The sequence below is a fragment of the Hypomesus transpacificus genome, chromosome 14 (genome assembly GCF_021917145.1).
Source record: "Hypomesus transpacificus isolate Combined female chromosome 14, fHypTra1, whole genome shotgun sequence".
Lineage (NCBI taxonomy): Eukaryota > Metazoa > Chordata > Actinopteri > Osmeriformes > Osmeridae > Hypomesus > Hypomesus transpacificus.
Genome location: NC_061073.1, coordinates 11,630,611 through 11,654,035, shown reverse-complemented (window position 1 = coordinate 11,654,035; position 23,425 = coordinate 11,630,611). Strand labels below are relative to the sequence as shown.

The window sequence follows — 23,425 nt, the reverse complement described above, 5'->3', positions numbered from 1 at the left end:
TCCCTCTGCTACAAACGTTTATTTCTAATGTCACGGTTGTCTACCAATGACTAGCATAATATTATTGTTATGTGTTTGGTTCACTCAACATCTACTTCAACAACATTTATGAAGAAACCTGTCTGTTCTGGAGAAGCACAGGCAGTCATGGTGATTCAAGGAAAGAGATGATTCAAAATGGATGGCCACTGACAATACTGCAGTGAAATCTTATGAGAGAAAAATGTTTAAATCTTAATGTTGTCCTTACTCTGAGAGCTTGTGCTGTCTTGTATTGTTGACGCACAAAACATTTACATTCTAAATAAACTAATAACTTATTTATAGAAAAATAGATGTATCTGTTATATAGGAATCACTGTATATTGTACAGTAATTGTCACAGTAATTGCTTTGTGAAATACAAGTTTCTGTGTTTGCCTCTTTGAAGCAGGCATGTGTTTGAGGAGTCTTTGATGTCGTGGCAAATAAACGTAAAACTAACAGAAACACTGATATTTGTAGGAACACAATAAGAACACATAAACCAAATAGAAACCCTATTTATCAATGTGCAAATGGACATCTTACAGATGGCCAAGCCCTCTCATTATCAAATATGATTAAATTATGCCAAGAGATGAGAGAATGCGTTCTGTGGCTGTATTGCTTTTGGGTTGTTCTATGTCCTGAATCACAATATTTATCCAATTGCATTTCAGAAGGGGTTCAATTGCAACTGGCATGCAATTTATTCAAGGATGAAGGAATAAGAGAAAGTGACATTTGATGATATGGGGTATTCATTAACTGACATTTTTTTTTTAATTCCCTGTAAATTGAAAATAAGAATAACAATCGTGCAAGAATCGAATAGCATTGGCATGGCTCAAATGAAGGTCCCCTCGTTTCACTTTCAAGTCGAGACAAGGAAATAATGATTAGATTTAAATAGCTTTTGACACTGTGTATTACCCATCATCACTGTTCCGCTTACGATTGTTAAAATCTCTATTATTGCAGAATGTCATATAAAAGTAGGACTCTCTCTCAATGTGTTAAAGAATCTGTGAAAGTGTAAAAGCGACAATGGTTTTGAAAGTAAGAATTTATCCACCAAAAATTGATGTTCCTGCAGCACGACCCAAACATTCAGATGCTATTTAGTTAAACTTGTATCTTATACCCAAACTTGTGTAGCTCAATAGACAGTCTTAAAACAAACTAATGTGGGGAACACAAAGTCTACATACCAACAAATTTAATCGTGTGGGGTTCTGAAATACCCTGTAGCTTAACATTGTCTGGTGGTTGTTTTTCTGTCTCACACAGTCCAGTAGGCAGATCAGATATAACTTTGATTACAAGTGGCCAGCACATAATTAGAGTACTCTGCTGTTAAGTGGCAAATCAGTTGAACCTGTGTCTATGCCAATAAAATATAACTGCATGGCAGGAGACAAATATTATATGATTAGCGTTTCATTTTGTTATAAGAGTTTCAAACTAAAGGGTGGATGTCATCTGTATTTGTATTATTACCATTTTCTTTTGAGTTACTGGTAATTTTGAACAATTCAAAGGGCGAACAATGTATACCCTCTTGATATCAAAAGACACATTTGTCACATCTGTTAAAATTTCTTGAAATACTGTATATGAGCAAGCAGAGAGAAGACAAGAAACATAGATGTTGTTTTTATTCCTCCTCTCAATGTAGGATTACAATGCAGCCATGTACCATTAATTATTCATTTTTAAGGGTCTAGTCAAGTTGTAATGACAGGTCCTAGTTTCAATCTCGGTTCTCAGTTTCAATAATCACAAACGCCTTTTAGTCAGGGATTAGTCTTTGTCTGGGATCAGTAAAGCATCCTCTTACGTACAGAGTACACAGTCTCCTGTAACACACATAGCTTACCTAAATACCCCTTAAGATACCATTTTAATACTCAATGCTCCATTAAGCCAAGAATATATTCATGGAAATTATAGACATACTGCATCTGAATAAAAATCCATGACGAGGGGATAGAAAATCAACAGCATGAAAACACAAACAGAAATTAACTGAGCAACAGCAAAAAAGGCTGCAGCTGCATAATTGGATTGGAATAAATTCATCCACAAAGGAATGCCAAGATAGCAACTTGTGTTTCAGTAACCCAGAGAGTGGTGCCGCTTAAATTGTCAATTTTTAGCAAGATAATTTTCCTACGCCATCGTGAAGGGTCATTTCAGATCTCCACAAAAGCTCTGATACAGTACAGTCCTTGACTCCTGGCTTTTGGATGCCAGAGTTGTTAGAGTGGGACAAAATGTTTTTTTTGAGTGCTGTAAAGACAGGCCGGTTGCAATGCAACAAGATGAAGTGCCTTGTCAAAGCTTGAGTAAAGTGTCATTATTATGTCACTTCAGCATTGAGAGCTCATACAGTTTAAAACCAGAATGCTCCCTGCAGTATGGAAATGACATGTTCTATCACATTTGAATGGGTTATGTTACACTCCTTACCTCCAATATTGGCTTCTCCATGACCTCATTCAAATGCTCCTGAAGTTCAATACTGTGGTTCTATTCAAGAGATAACAAATACACATATGTATACAGAATACAGTTTTTGTTATGTTGACCATCACACCTTTGAAACACTGTAAAGGACCTATTTCTTACTCTGCCAAACATCGGAAACAATGTTTCAATTTCAAAAGCAATTTTGTACCCCAATATTGTCGTCTGATGAGGCCAGCATGGAACATAGACAAAGCCCATATCAGTCTTGATTTACAGTGTAAACCGACAAAACCCCGCAACCACATACACTGTAGAACAGTTATGCATGGGTGACTAATTTTGCAACCCTCCCCAATGTCACAGAGGGCTGCATAACCAGGTCAACGTATCTATCCAGTGAAGCCCACACACATGTGGGGTAGTATTGGGATATGATGTACAAACATAACATTTCCTCTTGTTGGGGTTAAGTGACCTCAATTATACATTTTGCACAGTGTTGTATGCTAATCATGCTTAGCTCTTTGGAGGTGCATAACACCAAGCCTGTGGATATGCCTTGTTGGTATACACCAAAGAGAGCCCAGTACAAATATAGTCTTGTCTTTATTTTATGGGAGTTGTGTGATACACATAGGCCTCAAAGGTCCAAAATAACCCTTTTTTAGATTCCATTTTTGATTCAAGGCGGTATTTAATTCTGCTCTTCATTTGACTTTTTGAATTGAGTAAGGGCACAGAGATGTCAACCAGTGTTTCCCACAGATTAGAAACCTAATTGTGGCGGGGAGGGGTGGGGGTTGTCAGACGGGGGGGGGGGGGGGGGGGGGGGGGGGGTCGTAATAATTCCTTCGTTAATAATTCTTTACAGTTAATTTGTTAGTAATTTGTTACATTAAATATTAATCCAAAATGATTCACACCTTCACAAAATTAACAACAACTAACATATTATTTCTGCATTATGCATGTAGCAACCCTAGTGCTAAACAACTATTTAACTGGTTGGCTCCATGACGCCGGGTAAGCTAGCTCTTGAGACTTCTCACCAAAAGAACGAAGGGGAAACTTCGAGTACTGTAATTAGCTCTGGATAAGAGCGTCTGCTAAATGACTAAATGTAAATGTGAGTAAGGTACCTCGCGAAAAGTAGCCTCAACTTTTCTCGACTTTTAGCTACGGCACTAATGCTGAAGGCTCGCTGATATAGCTGTCGGTCTTACTAGAACGGCATATGTATGCGTTGTTGTTGCTAACGTGTGCTGACGTTGTGACTGTGCATATGTGAGAAAGACGCATGAGTGACAGAGAGACGGAGGGAGAGCAGGGGAAAGGAAATGCAGCTGAACGAATACGCTGCGTGTTTTAACCTAAATAGCGATAAAAACAAATATTTTACGAAACGCAATGTGTGGCGGCCGGTGTTGATTCTGTGGCGCACCGCCACAAATTAGTCTATGTGTGGGAAACACTGTGTCAACATAGTAGGATCGAAGGAGTGAGGATTTCAGCTCCACAAGGCTCTCATTCAAACAATTCAAGTTAAGTAACTGAGTACAGGTGATAAATTGCAGTGTATGTGTTTGTGTGTGTTCACTAGACATATCATCAGAGCACAAGTGAAATATAAAATGGCCCACATAGTGACATGAAGCTTTGGTAAAATGGGGAACCTGACACATGAAACACAGCCCCCAACACACAGCTCCAATGCATCCACCTCCATCAACGACATTGCTAAAGCTTCTAAAATAAAGAAAATGCCCCTAATCTTGAGACACAAGTTACACACTCCAACTTAATCTCTGCCAAATGTAAGGCAGGCATGGTGGAGCAATTATCCCTCAACAATGGGTCATTCTGGGCTGTGGTTGGTTCCAAGATGCTTTCGGAACTTGGAGTGTAGGGGATTAGACTATGACAGGAGTCTTAAATACCCACAAAAAACCCTACATGACAGAATTTTTTTTACAAAAGACTTCCTCACCCATTCTTCCATTTTGTTGTAGGTGTCTCTCACAATGCTCAGGACTCAAGACCCAGAGGCAAGCTTAAACTGTTCCATGTTTGGCCCACCAGACAGTAATGGATTACAGATATAAAATAGATTTAAACCCCGTTACTGCAAGTTACATTTCTTTCTTTCTGGATGACCAGGTGTCTTGCGCTGTTGCGATTTTTTTGCAATGCAGAGGATACGAAATGCATCAGTACCTTTGGTACGTACTGTTCTGCTTTGAATTGCTATCCATAGAATTGAATCCTCCATTGTGTAACTGGTGTTTTAATGAAGCTAGAAGTTGTCTCCATATTGTGAAGTACATCAATATGGGCTCCAAACCAAAAGCATTAGAAATCCCAACTGTGAGTACAGAATCAATAGCATTAAAACCCAGCATATACCTCTAGTCATGGATCAAACCATCAGTACAACAGAACCTTTGGATAGACTCAAGGCAAGTATTGACCTCCTATTGCCCTTCAGTAACACTCTGGTGCCATCTATTGAAGAATGTGAAACTAAATAATTGAACATTTGACTGCTTTGTCTATTCTCGTTTTCCTGACACAATTACACCCCCAACCCCCGAAAAATCTCACTCTCTCTGCCTCTCTCGCTAAAATACACATACATGCGCACACGCACGCATCCACCCACGCACACACACACACACACACACTGCTCAAAGAACCAGAACTACCATTGTCTTCTGTATAGTGATACAAAGATCATACCTGTTGAGATACACATATTTTAGGATATTTTGGGCTATCATTGTGTTAGATTACGGTTTAGGGCCAGAGGCATAGGCTACAGAGGTGATATAAACACCGAAAAGAGTGTTTTCATTCAAGGTTGTCTCGTCTGAATATCGAAATATGAAATACAGTTCAACGTTTTATCGATGCAACCGATAAGGAGAGGAGCATGTAAAGTTATGACTACCCAAGACATATGGTAAACACTGATTAAAGAATTACCTTCTTTTAGGACGTGGGAGTGAATGAGCAGGATGACAAAAAAGCAGATTGCCGCTCCCGTTAAAGCCCACGCCAGTCGGAGGAGGTGCATCGTCGCGAGGAAAGTCCAAAAACACCCGCTGGAGCGCGTGGTCCTTAGCAGCAGTCTAATGACAAATCCATGTTTTTTCCGATGGAGCAGTGTTACAGTAACTAAAAGACTAGCACGATAGAAATTCCTTTCGTTTACTTTCTGGGCGTCAATGTAAAATATAACACCAAATAAGCACAAGCCATTTGAAATGTATTTCATACGATCATATCAATGGCAGAAGACAATTTAAAACAATATATTGTGTAGAAAGTTCAAGAATGTCGCCTCACTTGGACAGGGGATTTATTTCATGGGCAATTCAAATTCACCTGCTTGTCACCAGAAATGGGCTACCTCAGAAATCTTGGAGCGCAGCAGTGACTCGGCGAGCCACACTGTTCAAGATGCCTATAAAAGACGGTTGCGCCACAGGACCACTTTACTGCAATTCCGTGAATATACATTTGTTTCGATATTTCCCGAACGAAGTATCTCACCAACTATGCACTGGCGGGCTTCCGATAGTTCCATCCTCGCTGCGCTCTCAAGTTAGAACTGTTTGCCCCTGGTATCCATTAGACTCTTTCGCAGTCACAATACGTCCGCATACATTCCCTCGGTTGAAAACCTGCATCAAATGGGAACTCACTGTCCCAAAGAGCAGCCTGCAAGTCAGATCAAATTCATCAACCTTTTCGCAACTTCGGAAATGACTGATGACGAGCTTGGGGAGAAAACGGAGCTGTCATATAGCTGTACTTTGCCTACCAATACCTCCTGGGTTTGCCCCTGTTCTTATAAAAAGCCGCAGCCTCACGAGCGACTTTCACTCAGCTTGCTGCGTGACGTCACATCATTTAAGACGTTCATCCACAGGCTATTCCACAGGCTGTCCATGGCTCGAGGGTACATTCAACACTTTATAGTTACAGTCTAAGAATGTAAACATTCGCGGAATACACTACCTCTTGCACACTCCAAACCATGGAAATGTTAACCTTAAATGTCCCTGATATTTCATTTCTTGCATCACCCTATTGGTTATTGGTCACAGACAACCGTTTTTGCCAGCCTTCCAAAGTGCATGGATCCATGCAAGAGATAGAGCTATAGCCCATTGTTATTCTCCAAACGAGATCAAATCCATAGGTCTATGCCTAATTGAGCGAAGGACACATATTTTGTGCAGTAGAAAACACTCTGCTACTTTCAACGTTCAATCAGGAAGTTTCAAAGGACCTAACCTGATCAGAATTCTGTATTGATACTGTACAGCCACACTATTCACATATTGTAAAGCCTACGTAGCATAAAGAGCTGTAAGGCAATGACGAGCCGACCCAATCTAATTGAAATTCAATGCATCTCACAAGGAAACATGACATTTTCTAGAGTACTGTATGGGGCGCATAGCCCATGCCATAATTACTTAATGTTTTATTTACTTTGTACATTTTTCAGCGTTTCTACAGAAACAGGACCAAGTACTGCACAGACCAATAGGCTTTTAGAATAGTCGGTAATGACTTCCGAAAATGTTTTAGAATGATGTATGTTGATCCTGTTATGACTCAGATGTGTATTTGCTGTAGCTTTGTGTGCACACCATCCCTTCAAACATTGAACACATAAATCTACAGGATTGGTCCTTTTAGGAAAACTAGGAATGTGTGTCATAGTCAGGGTCAAGACCAAAGTATTTGCTTTGCTTATGCCAAGCCGTATAAGAAATATGCTTTTGTTTCCAGGAGTTCCCTGTCATTTTGCAAGTGTCACATGAACAGGGACAGATCATTTATTTGCATTCATGGGAGCTCACCTGTCATGTTTATCCACTGTCCTCCATTTATACACACACACTGAAATGTGATTGCATTTGCATGCACACAGCACACAGATACACAGACACATATGGGTCTACACGTTAGTGCCTTCTCTCTCTCTCTCTCTCTCTCTCTCTCTCTCTCTCTCTCTCTCTCTGTCTTTCTCTCTCTCTCTCTCTCTCTCTCTCTCTCTCTCTCTCTCTCTCTCTCTCTCTCTCTCTCTCTCTCTCTCTCTCTCTCTCTAACTCTCTCTCTCACACATACACACACGCATGCACACACTTGTCTGTAATGGATCTGATAGTGTAGTAATCACACTCCACACATGCCTCTGCAGCTTGATATGTGGTCCCAGTGGGTTTGATTGACATCTTGGGACCTTGATTTGTGTCCTCTGTCTGTCTATCTCTGACAGGGCAAACCAAGTTACCTTGCAGGCTGACCTTTGTTTATCTCTAAGACGGCAGGTAGTGTCTGGAAGTCCCGAGGTGAGCTAACACACAGCCCAGAAGTTACCTAACACATATAGCAAACTGATGGCATTCCAGTAAAACATTATATTTGGACACCTATGGTTTGTTGGAAAAAAACAGACCAACGTTACAATATTAGTTGAACGTACTTGCTTTGAACTGGAGTTGCATCGGTTAGGAGGTAGAAAAAATACATTTGTTTCTACTTCATCCACCCACTTCAACAAATAAAATAAATCCTGCAGAATTTCATCTTAAAACCATGCTGCCATATGTGACTAATATACATGTCTTTCAAAACTCTTGCAGTGTGAAAAGACGCATAAACTACTTTGCCCTACATTGTCACGCACCCTTGTCAAGATATAATTACAGAAACCTCTCAAGCTATGACTACCAGAGCATTTAATGCATTTGTTCTATCATCAGAAAAACATAAAACAACAAGTACTGACCCCAAAATAGTCACATACGGAGGCAGAGGAAGCATCTTCAGGTAGCGTTGTCATCGCAACATCCCACGTCTTCCCATGACAAATTACAAGAGGACATTGCACAGTGCCAACTCCCCCCTTCACTTGTCTGATCGCCTCGCCATGCTGCTGTTAAGGTCGTCAACGTCACGGTGCCATCCCGGTGCAGCAGCACCGAGCGCAAGTCTTAACATATTCAGCCTCGTCCTCCCCGCCATATCTTATCATCATACACGCTTCATGTATTCATTGCCTTAGGACGCCAAGGGCACTAATGGGTGGTCTGTGACGTGGGGGAACACTCAAATGTCACAGAGATGTCATCCACACCAACTCTGGCTGGGTGTGTGGGTTGATGTATTTGATGAAGAGCTTCGCGGTGTGCCACGCATACCACGTAGGACATAGCTAGCGGTCTGGCCAGTGGACGTATGATTATTAAAAAGCGCTTCTGAGCCAAGGGAGGTCACCGCCTTACTTTGGAACCACGTTCGAATCGCCTTGAAAGACAGAGGGAGTCATGCTTATGTATGGAGGCATTTTTCGTTATTTTTTAACTCACACAAAGGCATAAATAGGACGCTACTGTTGCAGGCGTTCAGCCTATAATTTATTTATGAGAAGAGAAATAAAAGTCCCAAAAAGAGAACAAACAGTGATGTGTAAATTGTGCTTTTGACAGGTGCTGAAGACTCATATGTAATGTACAGGTGCATTCACGTACACACTCAAACACACGCCAAACACACACACACACATACACACTAACACAAACACAGACAGTCTGAGAGGCATTTGTGACAGCCTTGTAAATCACCAAATTCAGAAATAGTAGGCTATGTTCGAATTAGGTCTGGCAATTCTACCCGTATATGAGCAGCACCCACACCAACGTCACAAAATGATCAATCTGCATTGAAACCAAACTGTACATCACAAGTTCGCCTTCATTCATCTTCTCTGCCATTAACAGACACGTACACCCAGACTATCACTCACAGCAGCACCTCACTTGCAGTCACAGTCGGCCTGTGACACCACATACGTTTTCTCCATCAGCTTGCATTACAGACCCAGAGAAAAAGGAGGACCAGATAGGCTGTGACATGCCTGCAGGGAGTAGACAGGGGAAGGTATGGCAAGGAGAGGAACCATTGAAACGTGACTCAGATTCTCTCCAGTACAGCAGGTGTGCTCTCTCAGTCTGCTCCGAGACCTCCTGGTGGTAACCACATGCCAATTAAACGCCATTAGTCAGAGGGAATCTCACACCGCCACTAAATTAATTGCGGAGAGCCTGGGGATACAAAGGAGGAGAAAGAAAAACGGAAAGAAAAGAAAGACGCACTCTAATCTTCGGTGTTGTATTAGCTGCCTTAGGCTGCTGCAAAAATTCCCCATTGGTGGGTTAGTGGAATGATTTCAGCGAAAGGGTGCCATGTGGCTCATTTCAGCAAATCCAGTTTTACGCCAGACGGTCCTTTACTAATTTATTGTGTGCAAATATGCTCACATATTTACATACATTTCATGGTGATTGAAGTGTATGGGGGATTTTTCTTTACTCATATTGAGTTCGAGACGCAGGACGAATCCCTCTGCGGTATGCCAGTCATGTGGTAGCCATGGAAATTTCCTGGCATATTGGAATGTGCGGGCTCCTTCAAATGTCACAAGTTTTCATCTCGTGATATATTTTCTGCCTTGCGCATTCATGTGTACCCTGACTCATTTTCAACTACCAAATGCATTTCAATATGCTTGCATGCAAACTACTTTTAGCACTTTTCTAAAGCAGAGCTATGTAGAATATTGGACCTATTATTGTAGATACGTCCTCTGCTTTGCTATATATTGACACTTATTGTGGTGGTCTGCATGGGAAAGGGAGACAAACCTGTCAGACAAAGATTGAAACCTTGGTCAGCAGGAGATGAAATGTCATATCATATAATTTTATTATCACCCACTTCAACTGTTTAATACCCGACAGCAGTCGGACATGGCACACACAGTGATCACAACCATATCTGACGAAATGGCATTGAAACGTTCAGTATTGGACAGTTTCATTTCCTATATGACTTTGAGACGACAGATGACGATTAAGAGAGCGAGGTTTGATATCTCTCCACCCCCAACCCCCTTTGCTCACATGAAATAAGAAGCCATTGACAGACAGCGGGGCAGAAAGGTAATCGATGATGGGGGGGAAAAAAACACAGCAATAATCACTCCCGCAAGGGCTGGCGACTCCAGGGCTGATGGAAAAGATCCCAATCAAAGGTTGGCTGGAGGGACTTTGATGGAGTTTCCGTGACAGATCCGGAAGTGTTGAGGGATCTCGATAAGAGTCAGGGGGGCTCCCTTAACTCCCTGTCCACAAAACGCCAGCAGATCAATCTCCTCCCTGGACTAATTTGGGGGAAATAGCAGTAGGTCGGAGGATAAAATGACTGCTAGTCCTGTCTGTGGAGCAGATGAAGAGGGCCTGAGTTTGAGGATTTTCAGATGGGACAAATTTACTGACCTAAAGTTTTAAGCAGTTTATAAAAAACAGAAATCAACATGGAACTGTAAAACATATTGGCTGCTAAGCAATGTTGTCCTTTTTCTCCTCCTGGCCATTTGATCAAAAACAAGACATCACGGTCAAGTCCATAATCATGCAGGAAAGAGAGTGGAGACATGTTCTGCATGCGGCGGCAGCAAAACAAAGATAAAGGGAGTCTTGCGATGTGTGCTCTTCCATTAGACACACCTTATTTCAGTGTACACAACTGAACATTGTGAACTCAAAGTGACCTAAACCCTGGTGTGTGTTTGCTGTGTTGCCGTTCTCGCTTCCTCGCTCTTTCCCGCGATCCGTCTCGCAGCGGACCATACGGCCCTGTCTTTATCACGGCCTGGCCAAACACACCTTGGGTGGCTCCAGCCAATCACTATCAACACAGGGCCAGGTGAATCGGGAACAGAGGATCAGAAGAGTCACAGGAAGCTGATTGGGTCATCTTTTGGGGTCTCCGTGGAGATAGAGGTCTGCCTGCTGGCGAGAAACTGTGAGGGAGCCATGCAGCCATGGCAACAAAGTGACCACGCTCTGTCCTTCTAGCAGGGGGAAGGGGGGGCGTTCTGCTAGCATCGAGGCTGCTTCGCTGCCCTGTGTTCCTTCTTTCAAGTTTTAGATGGTCCCTGGGGGTGCTTGACAATTGATCTGACCCCACATTTTACAGTGACAGAAGAACTTGAACGTTTAGCTTGTTTTTGCACTTCGTTCTGTATGAATGCAGTCGGAAAATGTTGATTTTCCTGAATGCATTGGATTTTGCTTCAAAATGTCATGTTTTGTATGTGATCCATTAAGAAATACACACTAAGGTGCTTTTGAGTTTTTTCCAAGGCACAGAATGCCAACGTAACAAAAACAACATAAAATCAATTGCTGGTTATGATTTTTTTTGCCATTCATAAAATCATAATTTTACAATGCATTTGACACATTCAACACAGCACATCAGTCAACTAACAGCAGTCATACAGAAAATCATATTACTTGCAGTGCAATTGGGGAAATAAACCATGCTTTTCAGCCTTTGTACTGTATTGGCTCAACAAGACAAGCCCCATTATGAGGATGAAAACGCACTAAACTGACACCTATCCATAGACTGAAAGGATGTTATTAGTGTCAACAGCCAAGGCCTATTCAGTTCAATCCAGCTGACAACGTGGGTCTGAAAGTGCTTTTCTTATTATCCAGGGTTTTCCCAGATTAAACTCTTCCAAGTACAATCGTTAATATACTGCTTGTTGTTGGGGTAACACTAGTAGATCAGTGGTTGCCATAGGTGCAACTGACAGAGCCGAAAATGAAACTTGGACTAAAAGGGGCAATTAAAATGTCAACAACAGTGGACATTAATATATTGACAAAGGCACTGACCCTTTTAACCAGACGCCGACATGGGAAAGCCGTTTATTGTTTGTTTACAGTTTATTTGGATCCTCGTCATTTGCTGCCATGGCAACCACTAGTGTTCTTGAGGTCCACCGAACCAAACACACGTCAGATTACATGAAACCTTCTCATGTAGATACAAAAAACAAACTTAAAACACAATGGGAAACGTGTGTAAATGACATTAATTTGTTAAAGGGACAATGGTTCAAACCACACACATTTTTACTGTGGGTGTGTGCTAGACTAAACTATACTATAGGTACATGTATTTGTAATCCACACCCAATATCATGTCTTCCATTCTCCATAGCCCAGAGAAAGGGTAAAGTGGAACTGCAAAACAGACTTAGCTGCCCAGCTAAAGTCAACACACAACTATTGGTGTAAGCCTAAGAAGTACAGTACTGTAGAATTCTTTAAGAGAAATGGCCAGAAATGGGCATCGATTTAACCAGAATACAAACAGCTACTTTGAAAACCTTACCCATACAAGACAAAGAGCTCTGTACATTTACCTCCTTATTCCATTTGTCCACTCAGAAATGACTTTGACATTTTACTCCATTTAACTTAATCTGCTGATGGTTTCAGATTGTTGACAAAGGATTAAAACCTGCAGCGTAATCATCACAAATGAGTCCATCTACTGGAGACGTTTTACCTTTTGAGTGTTTTTTAAAAGACCATGCAATCATTCATAATATATATCTATACGGATGTGTATAGAATACATATATATACTGTAGATGAATGGACGGACGGACGTATTCAGAAAGATAGACAGATAGATAATGGTTTTGGTTTTTCATATTCCAGATCCTTATGAATGATGTAGCGACAAAATGTATGAATCTATTGTTACCAAAGCTTTGACAGATAGTGCTTTTGTAAAAGCCTGCAGCTAAGGACAGTTTGACTTCAAATGTGTCTCCTGATGTCCTTCTCCTTTTAATTGAACACATGAATGACAGGACCTAAATATGATATTTCTCACATGCTTTCAATTATACTTGCTGTGCCCAGAAATAATATGTTCTAAACTCTTGCTTTAGTTGCCCAGATTTTCAAATATATATATTTGATTCTCTGAAAGTGTCTCTGGTCCAGCTCAATAACCACACATTAATAGGACTATAATAGCTAAACTATATAACGTCAAGAAAATGTGTAAGAGCCCGCTGCATGACTTTTAACCAGTTCTCATGGAGAACACTGGCAGAGAGCCAATCTACACACACTGTGATAAATTGCCACTGTCATCATAAGACCAGTGACAACTGTCGACAACACAGTCAATCATTAAGATCCTGAACGATGCCCCTCACAGTGGAACACAATATAACATGTTGACAAAGAGTTGGGAAGACAGATGTGTTGGGACAAACTTTATACAAGCTACTCTGTAGGCCTGGGATGAGATTTATTACCTGTGTAATCACCTTGGAACCTTGGGTGAGGAATAAATATGGAACTCAAAATGCTATTCACGTGACTTGCGGCGTCTACAAGGCTTGTGTATTGTATATATTCATACAAGGTTGATAATTACGTTATTATATATTACAGTCTAGAGTAAAGCCAATTTAATAAGTTGCTTTCCATATATCAAGACTAAAGAACATGCTTCAAGTATGGTTAATATGAGAACTTAACAGACTCCACCATAAAACTATCCAGAAACAGATTGCAATGTGACAATTGTGCAATGTGCATTTAACGACTAATAAGCAAATCTGACGGCATATAAAAGTGAACAATAGGTTTTTCAGTGCAGAAAAATAGGGCTGAAGAATAGCTGACCAACAAATTAAAAAGCTATATCTTTTGAGAAATAGCAGATATAAAGTGATTGCTTGGGCCAGAAAGGGAAGAACATTTTAGAATTCCAATGAGAGTGGCCACAACTCTGGCTCCGCACATAAGCCACTGTCTGGAAAGCGGATAGTAGGAGAAAGAAAAAAAAATCTTAATGTACCCATAAAAGATAGGACACTTTATGAATTTTATTGCCCGAAAGTCAAATGGGAATACATTTATTCCAAATTCAGTGCAGAATTTATATCTGTTTCCGGTCATTGCTATGCAAAGCACACAAGGACATTGTGAAGGCACCACATAAAGCACCTGTCTCTGTACAGCTCAGAAGCGGGAGAGAAACAATCTTGGCCAAACCAAATTCTTCTGAGAAGACCAGGAGTCATGGTAGGACATAGCAGGGTGGATGTTTACATCAAACGAAAGATCATAACAAGCCTTTCTCCGTCCCCCCCCTCTACCCCCCTGGACCCAATGTGCATTTCCTGTCTACTCAAATGAAACCTGGCAACCTTACTTTAGACAGCTTTTGTGACTTGGTAATAAAGTAGGATGTCTTCACCTCTCGACAGAGCAACTAGACGCATCTGTCTTGTGGAGGGGCGCCGCAGGCTGCAATGTTGTGCCTGAGAATGACACAACGACAGGCGCATGAGTGCGACTGTGTGTGTGTGTGTGCGTGTGACTGTCTGTCATTGTGTGTGATTCATGTCAAAGGGTGTGAGTAGTTTTGAATGCCGGAAAGCGGATTAGGTAGTGACACCAGGATTTTGCTGTTCACCCGTGCCGATTTGTCCCACGGTTGACGTCCCTCACCACAGAATGAACTCTCCTGGGTCCTTTTACCTTGGGTTTTATGCTGTGCTGTGAGCACCCACATTCACGAGTACACTTCAGGAGGTTTGTTCCAAAGTCTTTGCGGCACACTTCAGGAGGTTTGTTCCAAAGTCTTTGCGGCAGGAAATGAAGTCACTCATTACTGTCACCTTTTTGTGAACTTCAGCAGCCATTTCTAGCAGCTAACTCACTACAAGGAGTTCTACCGTGCTGCCTTAATTCCTCAGCTTTCGTCCCTCACGTTGCTGCCTACACAAATTCAAAGACAGATCCACAGTCTCCACGTCCTTTTTCAGTTATTTATTTCATTCCTTTCTGTCATTCCTTTTTACCTCCCCCCTCATCTCTCTCTCTCTCTCTCTCTCTCTCTCTCTCCCTCTCTCTCTCTCTCTTTCTCTCTCTCTCTCTCTCTCTCTCTCTCTCTCTCTCTCTCTCTCTCTCTCTCTCTCTCTATCTCCCTCTCTCTGTCTCTCTCTCTCTCTCTCTCTGTGTTTTGTTGTTCCTGGCTGATTGATGCCCATAATGGACACCGGCGCATGCAAACACAACAATCCCTGAGGTCAGGAGAGCTCAATGGACGAGAAAAGAGCAAGATAGTCTTGCACTTGATCTTGAATACAGGCTTCATTCTGCGTGTACCTTGCTATTCGATTTACCTCTTCCTCTTCAACAGGCTGGAGCCATAGGCTACAACCACAACATAAAACAATCTGGCCTTGCAAATTGGACGGGAAGGAAGATAAGCATTCCCAAATATAAATAAATGAATGGGTAAAAGGTCAGGTTCCCTGCGTGTGGTAATTTGTTTGGAGAGCATTGGGAAAAAGGCATACAAACACAGACCAAAATACACACACGCACAGGCACACGCACACACAGCCATTTCGCTTATGTAACGGTTTTGAAAGCATTCTTTAAATTAGTTCAACCTCGAGCAGATCTGCAAACAAGCCAAAGGAGCAATTTCTTTACATTATTCAGGGGCCACAAGACTCCACTTTGGCATGCCTGGCACATTTAACTTTAACTTGATTTAGTTTAGCAAAAGAAAAGCTCTGAACAGAAGGCCACAATGGCTGGCTGCACCAGGATGATGCATCACAGAAGGACTGGGAGAAACAAGTCTGTAATTGTGATAGCCCCATCCAGTACAAAAAAAAGCCTCACAGATACCCCAATTTCTTGATATACAGCCTTTTGGAGGGAAGGGGCATTTGCTGTATGTCACGATTCTCATACTATCACACTGATACATTCACTGCAATATCTTCTCCACGTCTCACTGGGATACAATTTACAAGGGTTACAGTGTTGAGAAGTGCTCAAATTGTCAGAGCCTACAGGCTCAAAACGATACCATGGGTCAAACTGGAAGGGAATACAGGCTTCAGATTGAATTATCTTTCAGTTGGGGAGCTTCCTCCATGAAATATTTTGCGGTGGAAACAATGTGACACAACAGTCCCAATTTATGGCGACGGCATACACAGACACCCTAGACGCACACACACACCCCATTTTCTACTGTTGACATGTAGAATGGAGTTTATACGTACAATAAAAAACGCATTATGAGGATTGTAATCACAGACATCAAGCACAATTATTGGGAAAGCCAAAAATGAAATGTAGCAAACCAAAGTTATTTGCATGACGCTAACACAGTTTAGATGAGTCCGTTTAGAGCTCTGCATAGAATGTCTACAGTTTAAGGTACTTAAACTCTCGCAGATGCTAAATTTAAACCCTGGGCTGGATTTTTTTTAAATCTATTATTTAGGCAAAGCCTCTGAAATTGGTGAGAAAAAAGATGTAGCTCAGCGCCCTGCAACCAAACCGGGGCAGGAATAAGTGGACCGCGCTACTTGTGAGGAAGGCACTGATGTATAAAGCAAGGCCTTGCATTTAATTAAGCCAGCCTTCCCCCTCTCTTCTGCAAGTGTGCATAATCATTCCATAGACTGCGATATCATCTCCCTAATGTGTTCCTTTACCATAGACTAAAACCTGAGCAATAAATCTAGGGGTTCTACTTTAATAGATGCAGGCTGAATAATGTGCCTATTAGATTAGCTGTGGAAACTGGGAAAGGATGAGAAGATTAAGACTATAGGTATTTTCTTTTCTCAGATCATATGCAGTGAAGAGAACCGACTACTTAAAAGCGGAAAGACTTTTCTTCTCTGTTTTACATTAAAGAAGCAGTCTGAACAGCCAGGCATGTGTTTATAATACACACATTTTTATGGGTCACTTTGAATGGAGATAGAGCTTAAGCGCTAATTACATTTTGTTTGAGCCCAGTTTGTTCTTTCTCGCAGTTAGGCTCATATAGAGCTTGAGTTGTTTTACAGTATTTCAGACCTGTCCTTTAGTAATTTTTGAGGAACCTTCCACTTGAACTTGGATAAATTTCCAATATTTCCCGCCTTTGAGTGAGAATCCACCCCTCACCATCCCTTGCAAAACCTTCCCATCATGCACTTCTCAATCAAGTACTTACTTACTTTGCTTACTATCAGGATTTACTGTTTATTATACTTTGACTATACAATTATAAATCATTAACAGCTCCTGTAAAGGGTCAATATACTAACAAACAAGCTTCCTATCAGCACATTATCCTTGCTTTTGTGAGAATTATAGGTTAATGGCAGTAGCTCAATGGGAAAAAAACAAGGGTCTTCATTAATAGCAGCAAGCAAATGTCTTCTAAATCTAAAAGTGTGTTCTCTTCTTGTTTGTTTGGTGGGGGCTGTCAATCAAACCTGAGAGGTACCCATTTACAGGTTTGATAACTTGTGCTGTAGTCAGAACGCAGTCATTTAATGGTTCCACTCTAATCCAAATTGATTTCAATTGATTAGCTTTTTTTCTAATGTAGATGAAAATCCAAATTACCACACCAACTTTGCTTTTAGTTAATGTCAACGTAAAAAAAGAGAGATATAGGTTAGAATGGGAAAACGTTTAATGGAGTGGACCTAGAATTTTCAAATTTAACATTGTTTTCATTTTACAGTAACATCTTACACAGTCATACAGGGCAGGAACATGGATAGCATTTTGCCTGTGCTTACTGGGTAGAACAATATTGTTTCATGAAATTAGAGAATCTAAAAACAACTGAAAACAATCACAGATATGACTGCTGTCAAATGCCCCGTCAGGCAAGATAAGAGGTTGTTTATGAGTTACAAAAATGCAATTGTATCTACATAAGTCCCCAGTTACAGATTTGCTTTCGTCTTGCCTTTTTAAACTGCTAAGCTGATAATACTGCTGAAAGCACACCTTTCACTATAAAACCATGGCATGCTAAATCTTTAAACACATCAGTGTAAATTACCAGTGGACGAGGTAATTAGACCTTAAACATCTGTCCCCTGTTGTGGGTATTAGGTAAAACAAAAGATCTGAACTGCTGCCCACTTTGGAATGTTAAATTCAGAACAACAGATGTCAAAACATTTGCTTGGAGAGTTAAGTCGGGATAAATATTAATGCTGGTGACATCAAAACGAATTACAGTATGTGGTGTAAACGATCCTTGTTGCTCTGCCATATGAATAATGGAAGGGATAACCAAGATTAAGAAAACAAACCTCTTCACGTCAAAAATAATCCCCCTTAAAATGTTTAACAAATATCATAACATTTTCTTGACATTGCTTAACGTTATTGCATATCAAGTATTGGATTCACTGGATTTGATCAAATTTGAAAATGATTTCGGAGACGGACAGCCTGGACTTGTCTGACAGCCCCTAGGCGTTTACGTTTAAACCGTGAAAGGTTAGAAGCCTCTTAGAGGTTAAAATAGTTGAAATGGCAAAGCTGGAGTCAAACACAGTTTGACATGTAAAGGACTACTAGACACACATGAACGTCCCAATATGGACATAATAAGTTGGTGGTAATACGGTTTTTCTTGGTAAGCTAGTACCCCCCCCAACTCTACCCTGCACACACTCACACACACAGACACACACACAAAGTAACACATACGCACTCACCCCACACAGAGACGTACACGCGTGTGCACACACACATGGCCATTGTTGAAATAGTTTGTGACAGAAGATCAATATGCATGATGTGGCCTTCACCCACTCTGGTCCAACAGGACCAAAACAAACAAAAGTCGGGTATTGTGTGAAGTCGAGAAAGTCAATCAAGGTCTGAGTCTCAGTCAATGGAACTCACAGTATGAGAACAGGTCCCACAAGGCTCAGAACATCACACTGAATATACATGTACTGGCCGTGGAGATTGCCTGGAGCACCTGCCATAATCAGTAATTACTCTAATAAAGGCCCAGGAGCCTAAGGGTGTGTGTCTGTGTGTGTTTGTTACAGTAAGAGAGAGAGAGAAAGAACAGAGAGGGACGTATGTGTGTGTGTGTGTGTGTGTTTGTGTGTGTGTGTGAGTGTGTATGTATGTGTGTGTGTGTGTGAGTTAGTGAGTGAGTGAGTGATAGACAGACAGACAGAGTGAAAGAGAAAGGATAAAGGGAGGAGTGTGTGAGAGAGAAAGAGAGATAGAGGAAGACAGGAAAGAGAGAAGACTGTGTGTGTGTGTGTGTGTGAGTGAGTAAGAGAAGAGAGAGAGAGAGCGAGAGAGAGAGGGGAAGAGTGTGATTGAGAAAGAGGAAGATAGGAAAAGAGTGAAGAGTATGCACTGTGAGAGTGAGCATGTGTGCATGTGCATACACTCTCAAAGCAGAGGATAATGCAGTCTGTGGCACAGTTCCCCAAGACAATCTGCAGCGCGCATCTTTCTGGGCCCCAAATTAACACCAAGGAGAAAGCAATTTACACCTGTCCATAAACAAAAACAAGAACTGTGAAACACTTTAGAAGGAACCTGTTAAGAAGGAACTGTGAGCCTGTTTAAAGGAACTAATTGACTTTATAAGACGAAAATATTTTGACACTTGATATAAACGTGAAATTTGAAATCATTCTGGAAGTCACTGATGTGAACATCACATGATTGTTCAAGTACACAGCACGTGTGAAACTTGCAAATGTGAAAGTGTATATGTGCGTGTTTGTGCAAGTTTAACACACGCATAAACATTAGAATATTATACATCCCAAAGGTCCAGTTTCACCCCATTTAAGTTTATGACAACAATATGCAACTGTGCACAGCCCTGACTGCACAGTCACTGGTGGCATATTCAGATTTTCAGGACAATAATTCCATATAAAGTCTTGTAGATGTCCAATTATGTCTGTGTATATTTTGTACAGTATGCTGTAACCACTGGAAATAACAGTATTCATGGTACCTAATTGCTATGGAATCTCAAAGTAATTGATTTCGTTCTGGGTAACACTTTACAAGGTTTTCTATTGCCGTCATGTTCACAGCAGCCTTTGAAGGTACACCCCCTACCGGGCCACGATCTTTACTTATTTATCGCATCAAATGTGTTTGTTCCCTTTGCTGTTAGATCACTGGACGGAACAATTTCTCCTGACTGGCTGGGTTTTGTCTTCTTCTGTGCACTCCTCCCAGCATCATCCCTTCCTTCTGTTGTTTTCCCTCCACAATAGAGAGAGAGAAGAGAGAGAAAAAGAGAACGGTTCTATTGATGTGGCCCTCCAGGAATACCCAATGTCATTTGCACAGTGGCTTTGCACAATGGAAGTGTCTGGTCTAATATTGTGGGAGTCGATTCGTAAATGTGGCCTATATGAGGAGGTGAATATATCTTCAAGTGTGTTGCAGTCTTTTCATTATTTTCTCTATTCACTAGAAATGTGTTTTTGTGTTTGAAAAGGATGAAATATAAAGAGATTGAATGATTTACTAACTGACTGGCATTGAAAACAGTCTAGTGAAAATAGAACAAGAATAATGTTGTTTCAAAGTCACACAGGAGCTTAAATGCTTGCTCTCTAAAAATGACACAACAGAATCCCACAACAAAACAAGCAGTGGGGTCTTTTTAATAGCCTGAGAACCAAAGTCCTCGGAGATGCACTTTCAAAAGCATTTTAACAAGCTTTTAACGGACCACTTGCTGTTCTGGAAATGGTAGCGCAGAACAAGTCAAGTTTACTCTCACAGGAACAAGAGCTTTGAAAATGTGCAAAGAACGCACAAGTAATTTGGTATGTTATGCTGCGCTGAGCATTGTACTGTCTGAGCCTCTGAGATCCTGGGCTTCAGTATGGTCAACATTCACTAGCATGTTTATTTCCACATACTGGTTTCACGAAATAGTTTCAACACAACCCAACAGCAGCTCAACCCAGCACTTGCCAAGCTACTCCAAGACCACTCCAAAGAGCTGTAACTCCATCTTCAGTACCGGAGCTGGAAAAACACAATATCAGGCATTTTTTATATTCCTTTCCCAGTTGATATGTAGCTGTGGAATTTGGTACAAGAGAGGAGTACAAGAGGATTGCTGACCGTCTTGGAAGGGACACGTCGTGACCATGGTTTAGATCTTAATTCCGAATTTCCCCTGTCTGTTGTATAGTCAAAAATCCATCCATCATTCCATCTATTCCATGAAGCACAGTTGATGATGTATTCCGGAGTACTTACAACTCAAAGTTACAAAGTGGGACAGGCTTAACCTACTATACGCTGCCTCGTAACACATCCAATCAATCAGCAGAAACGGAACATTCTGGAACTCTGTCAGAATGTTCTTCAACAAAATCACACAAGTTGTGTATTACCATTTCATCATGCTACACCGCCAATCTAGCCTATGAGAATGAACTACGACCAGAGTTCTCTCTTTCCATTTGTAACCCTCCCATGAATTAATTTGCCTAATGAGAATTGAGTTGCTTCCAGGCAGGCTTTTTTCCCTACAGCAAAAAAATATGGAACTTAGAGGTAATTAAATTAGTGTAATGGCTGGCTGGTGAACATGGGTTAGATTCCGCAGGCTGTGTCACCCAGAGGCATACATGCCCAGGACCCACCATTTATTCTGACTAACACAACAACTTGTCATTGATGTTGTTATACACATACCTGTAGAGCAAGAAATTCATACCGTCCATATACTTCAGAGCAAGCAACACACACAAACAGGACACACACACACACAGATAAACACCCCAAAAATCTCACCCACATCCATGCCCTTGCACACACCAACAACGCCCAAGCAAAACCAAAGTTAAAAAGGTTCTCTTTTTTTCCGCAGAAGCCCCCCGCCCCTCCCCCACCCCTGAAACTGTCCAACAAGGTATTGCACTTTGGCCAATAACAGTGTACGGTAATGCAGCGTTGTCATAACGACCACTCAGAAACACAAGGTGAAGTCACCTGGTGGAGAACCGCTCCTCCTTCCTGTGGACAGAACCTGACCCTGATCGCACATAAACCCCAATGGACAGGGAGGGCTTCAGATGATTACTGTACTACCATGGCTCATCCTCGGTTCCACCTCTTTTCTCCCCCGTTCAGGGTTGTTTTTGGACTGCTTCCACCTCCTGGCCTCCTCCTCTTCCTCTTCTTCTGTACTGTCGGTCTTCAGATAGTTGTTTGAAGTCATGCTCCCTGGCCTAATTGTTACATAATGCTGCCAGTGTTTATCTCGTGCTTACAGTGGACAGGGAGTGCACACCAAAGGAGCCTACAGTATCTAAAGAGCAGCCTCAAAAGATCAAAGCCGGCTTGCTAACTGTGTTAGCCAGATGAGTTAAAGCCAGGGGAAATAACATATGTCTTAGCATGTATCACAAAGTGTTCATGGTCACATCTTGTGGGAAACCAAAGTTCAAAGTCAAAGTAGATCAAAGTCTATTGCATGGAGATGGCCTCTTAAAGAGGAACGCTGACCAGTGAGCAACATAAACCTAAGAATGGAAGAAAGTAGAAAAGGACCAAGCTTCTTGCTGTCTTCCCTCAAGACCAAGACAGCCTCCTCAGAATTTTAGGTTAGATGTCTGAAATCTGAGCTGTATCTTGGTGTGGGAGCTGCTTATGGGACTTGACATCACACTAGTTGTGATGAATAGTAGTCACAGTTGCCATGACCTTACAGTTGTACAGTTGAGGAAGAATAAAGATGTTGAGATTATTGCACATAAAGTATTTGATTTCATGAATTCGACAAGTACACACACACACAAATACACTCACCCACACTTTTAAGTCCTGCAATCAACATAGTTCTTACATACTGGCGTTACCGTTGGGGAAACACTTGGAGATGCAAACATCCCAATTGCTCTTAACCTCAAAGTATGTTGCCACTTGTGTATTCTCAGCATGGCAAACAGAATGTCAGCACTTTGAGAGGAAGTGTGTGTGTGTGTGTGGGGAGGGGGGGCAGTGTTGGTGGGGTAGATAAGTGTTCTGACTTACAAAGGGACCAACAACATCCTCAAAAAAACATAATGACTTGACTTGAGGTAATTGTAAAACTGAGTGATAAAACGAAACGGGAATGAATCAATTTCTTATCTTAGTTGAGTCGTTATTGCTCTTTTGTTTACTTCTACCGCACAGAT

The 23,425-nt window shown here is 41.3% G+C and overlaps 1 protein-coding gene across 2 annotated transcripts in view; it reads right to left on the bottom strand.

Moving 5' to 3' along the window:
* Positions 1–23,425, bottom strand: part of tafa5a (TAFA chemokine like family member 5a) — a 67,350-nt gene that overhangs the window by 38,139 nt on the left and 5,786 nt on the right. Inside the window, exon 1 of one of the 2 annotated variants that reach the window (XM_047034017.1) lies at positions 5,476–6,350. The exons of the other annotated variant lie outside the window; for it this stretch is intronic. Within the exon in view, the coding sequence (XP_046889973.1) occupies positions 5,476–5,767 (292 nt within the window). The 5' untranslated portion in view covers positions 5,768–6,350. Of the gene's footprint in view, positions 1–5,475; positions 6,351–23,425 lie in introns of those variants that run through there. 2 annotated transcript variants of the gene reach the window in all.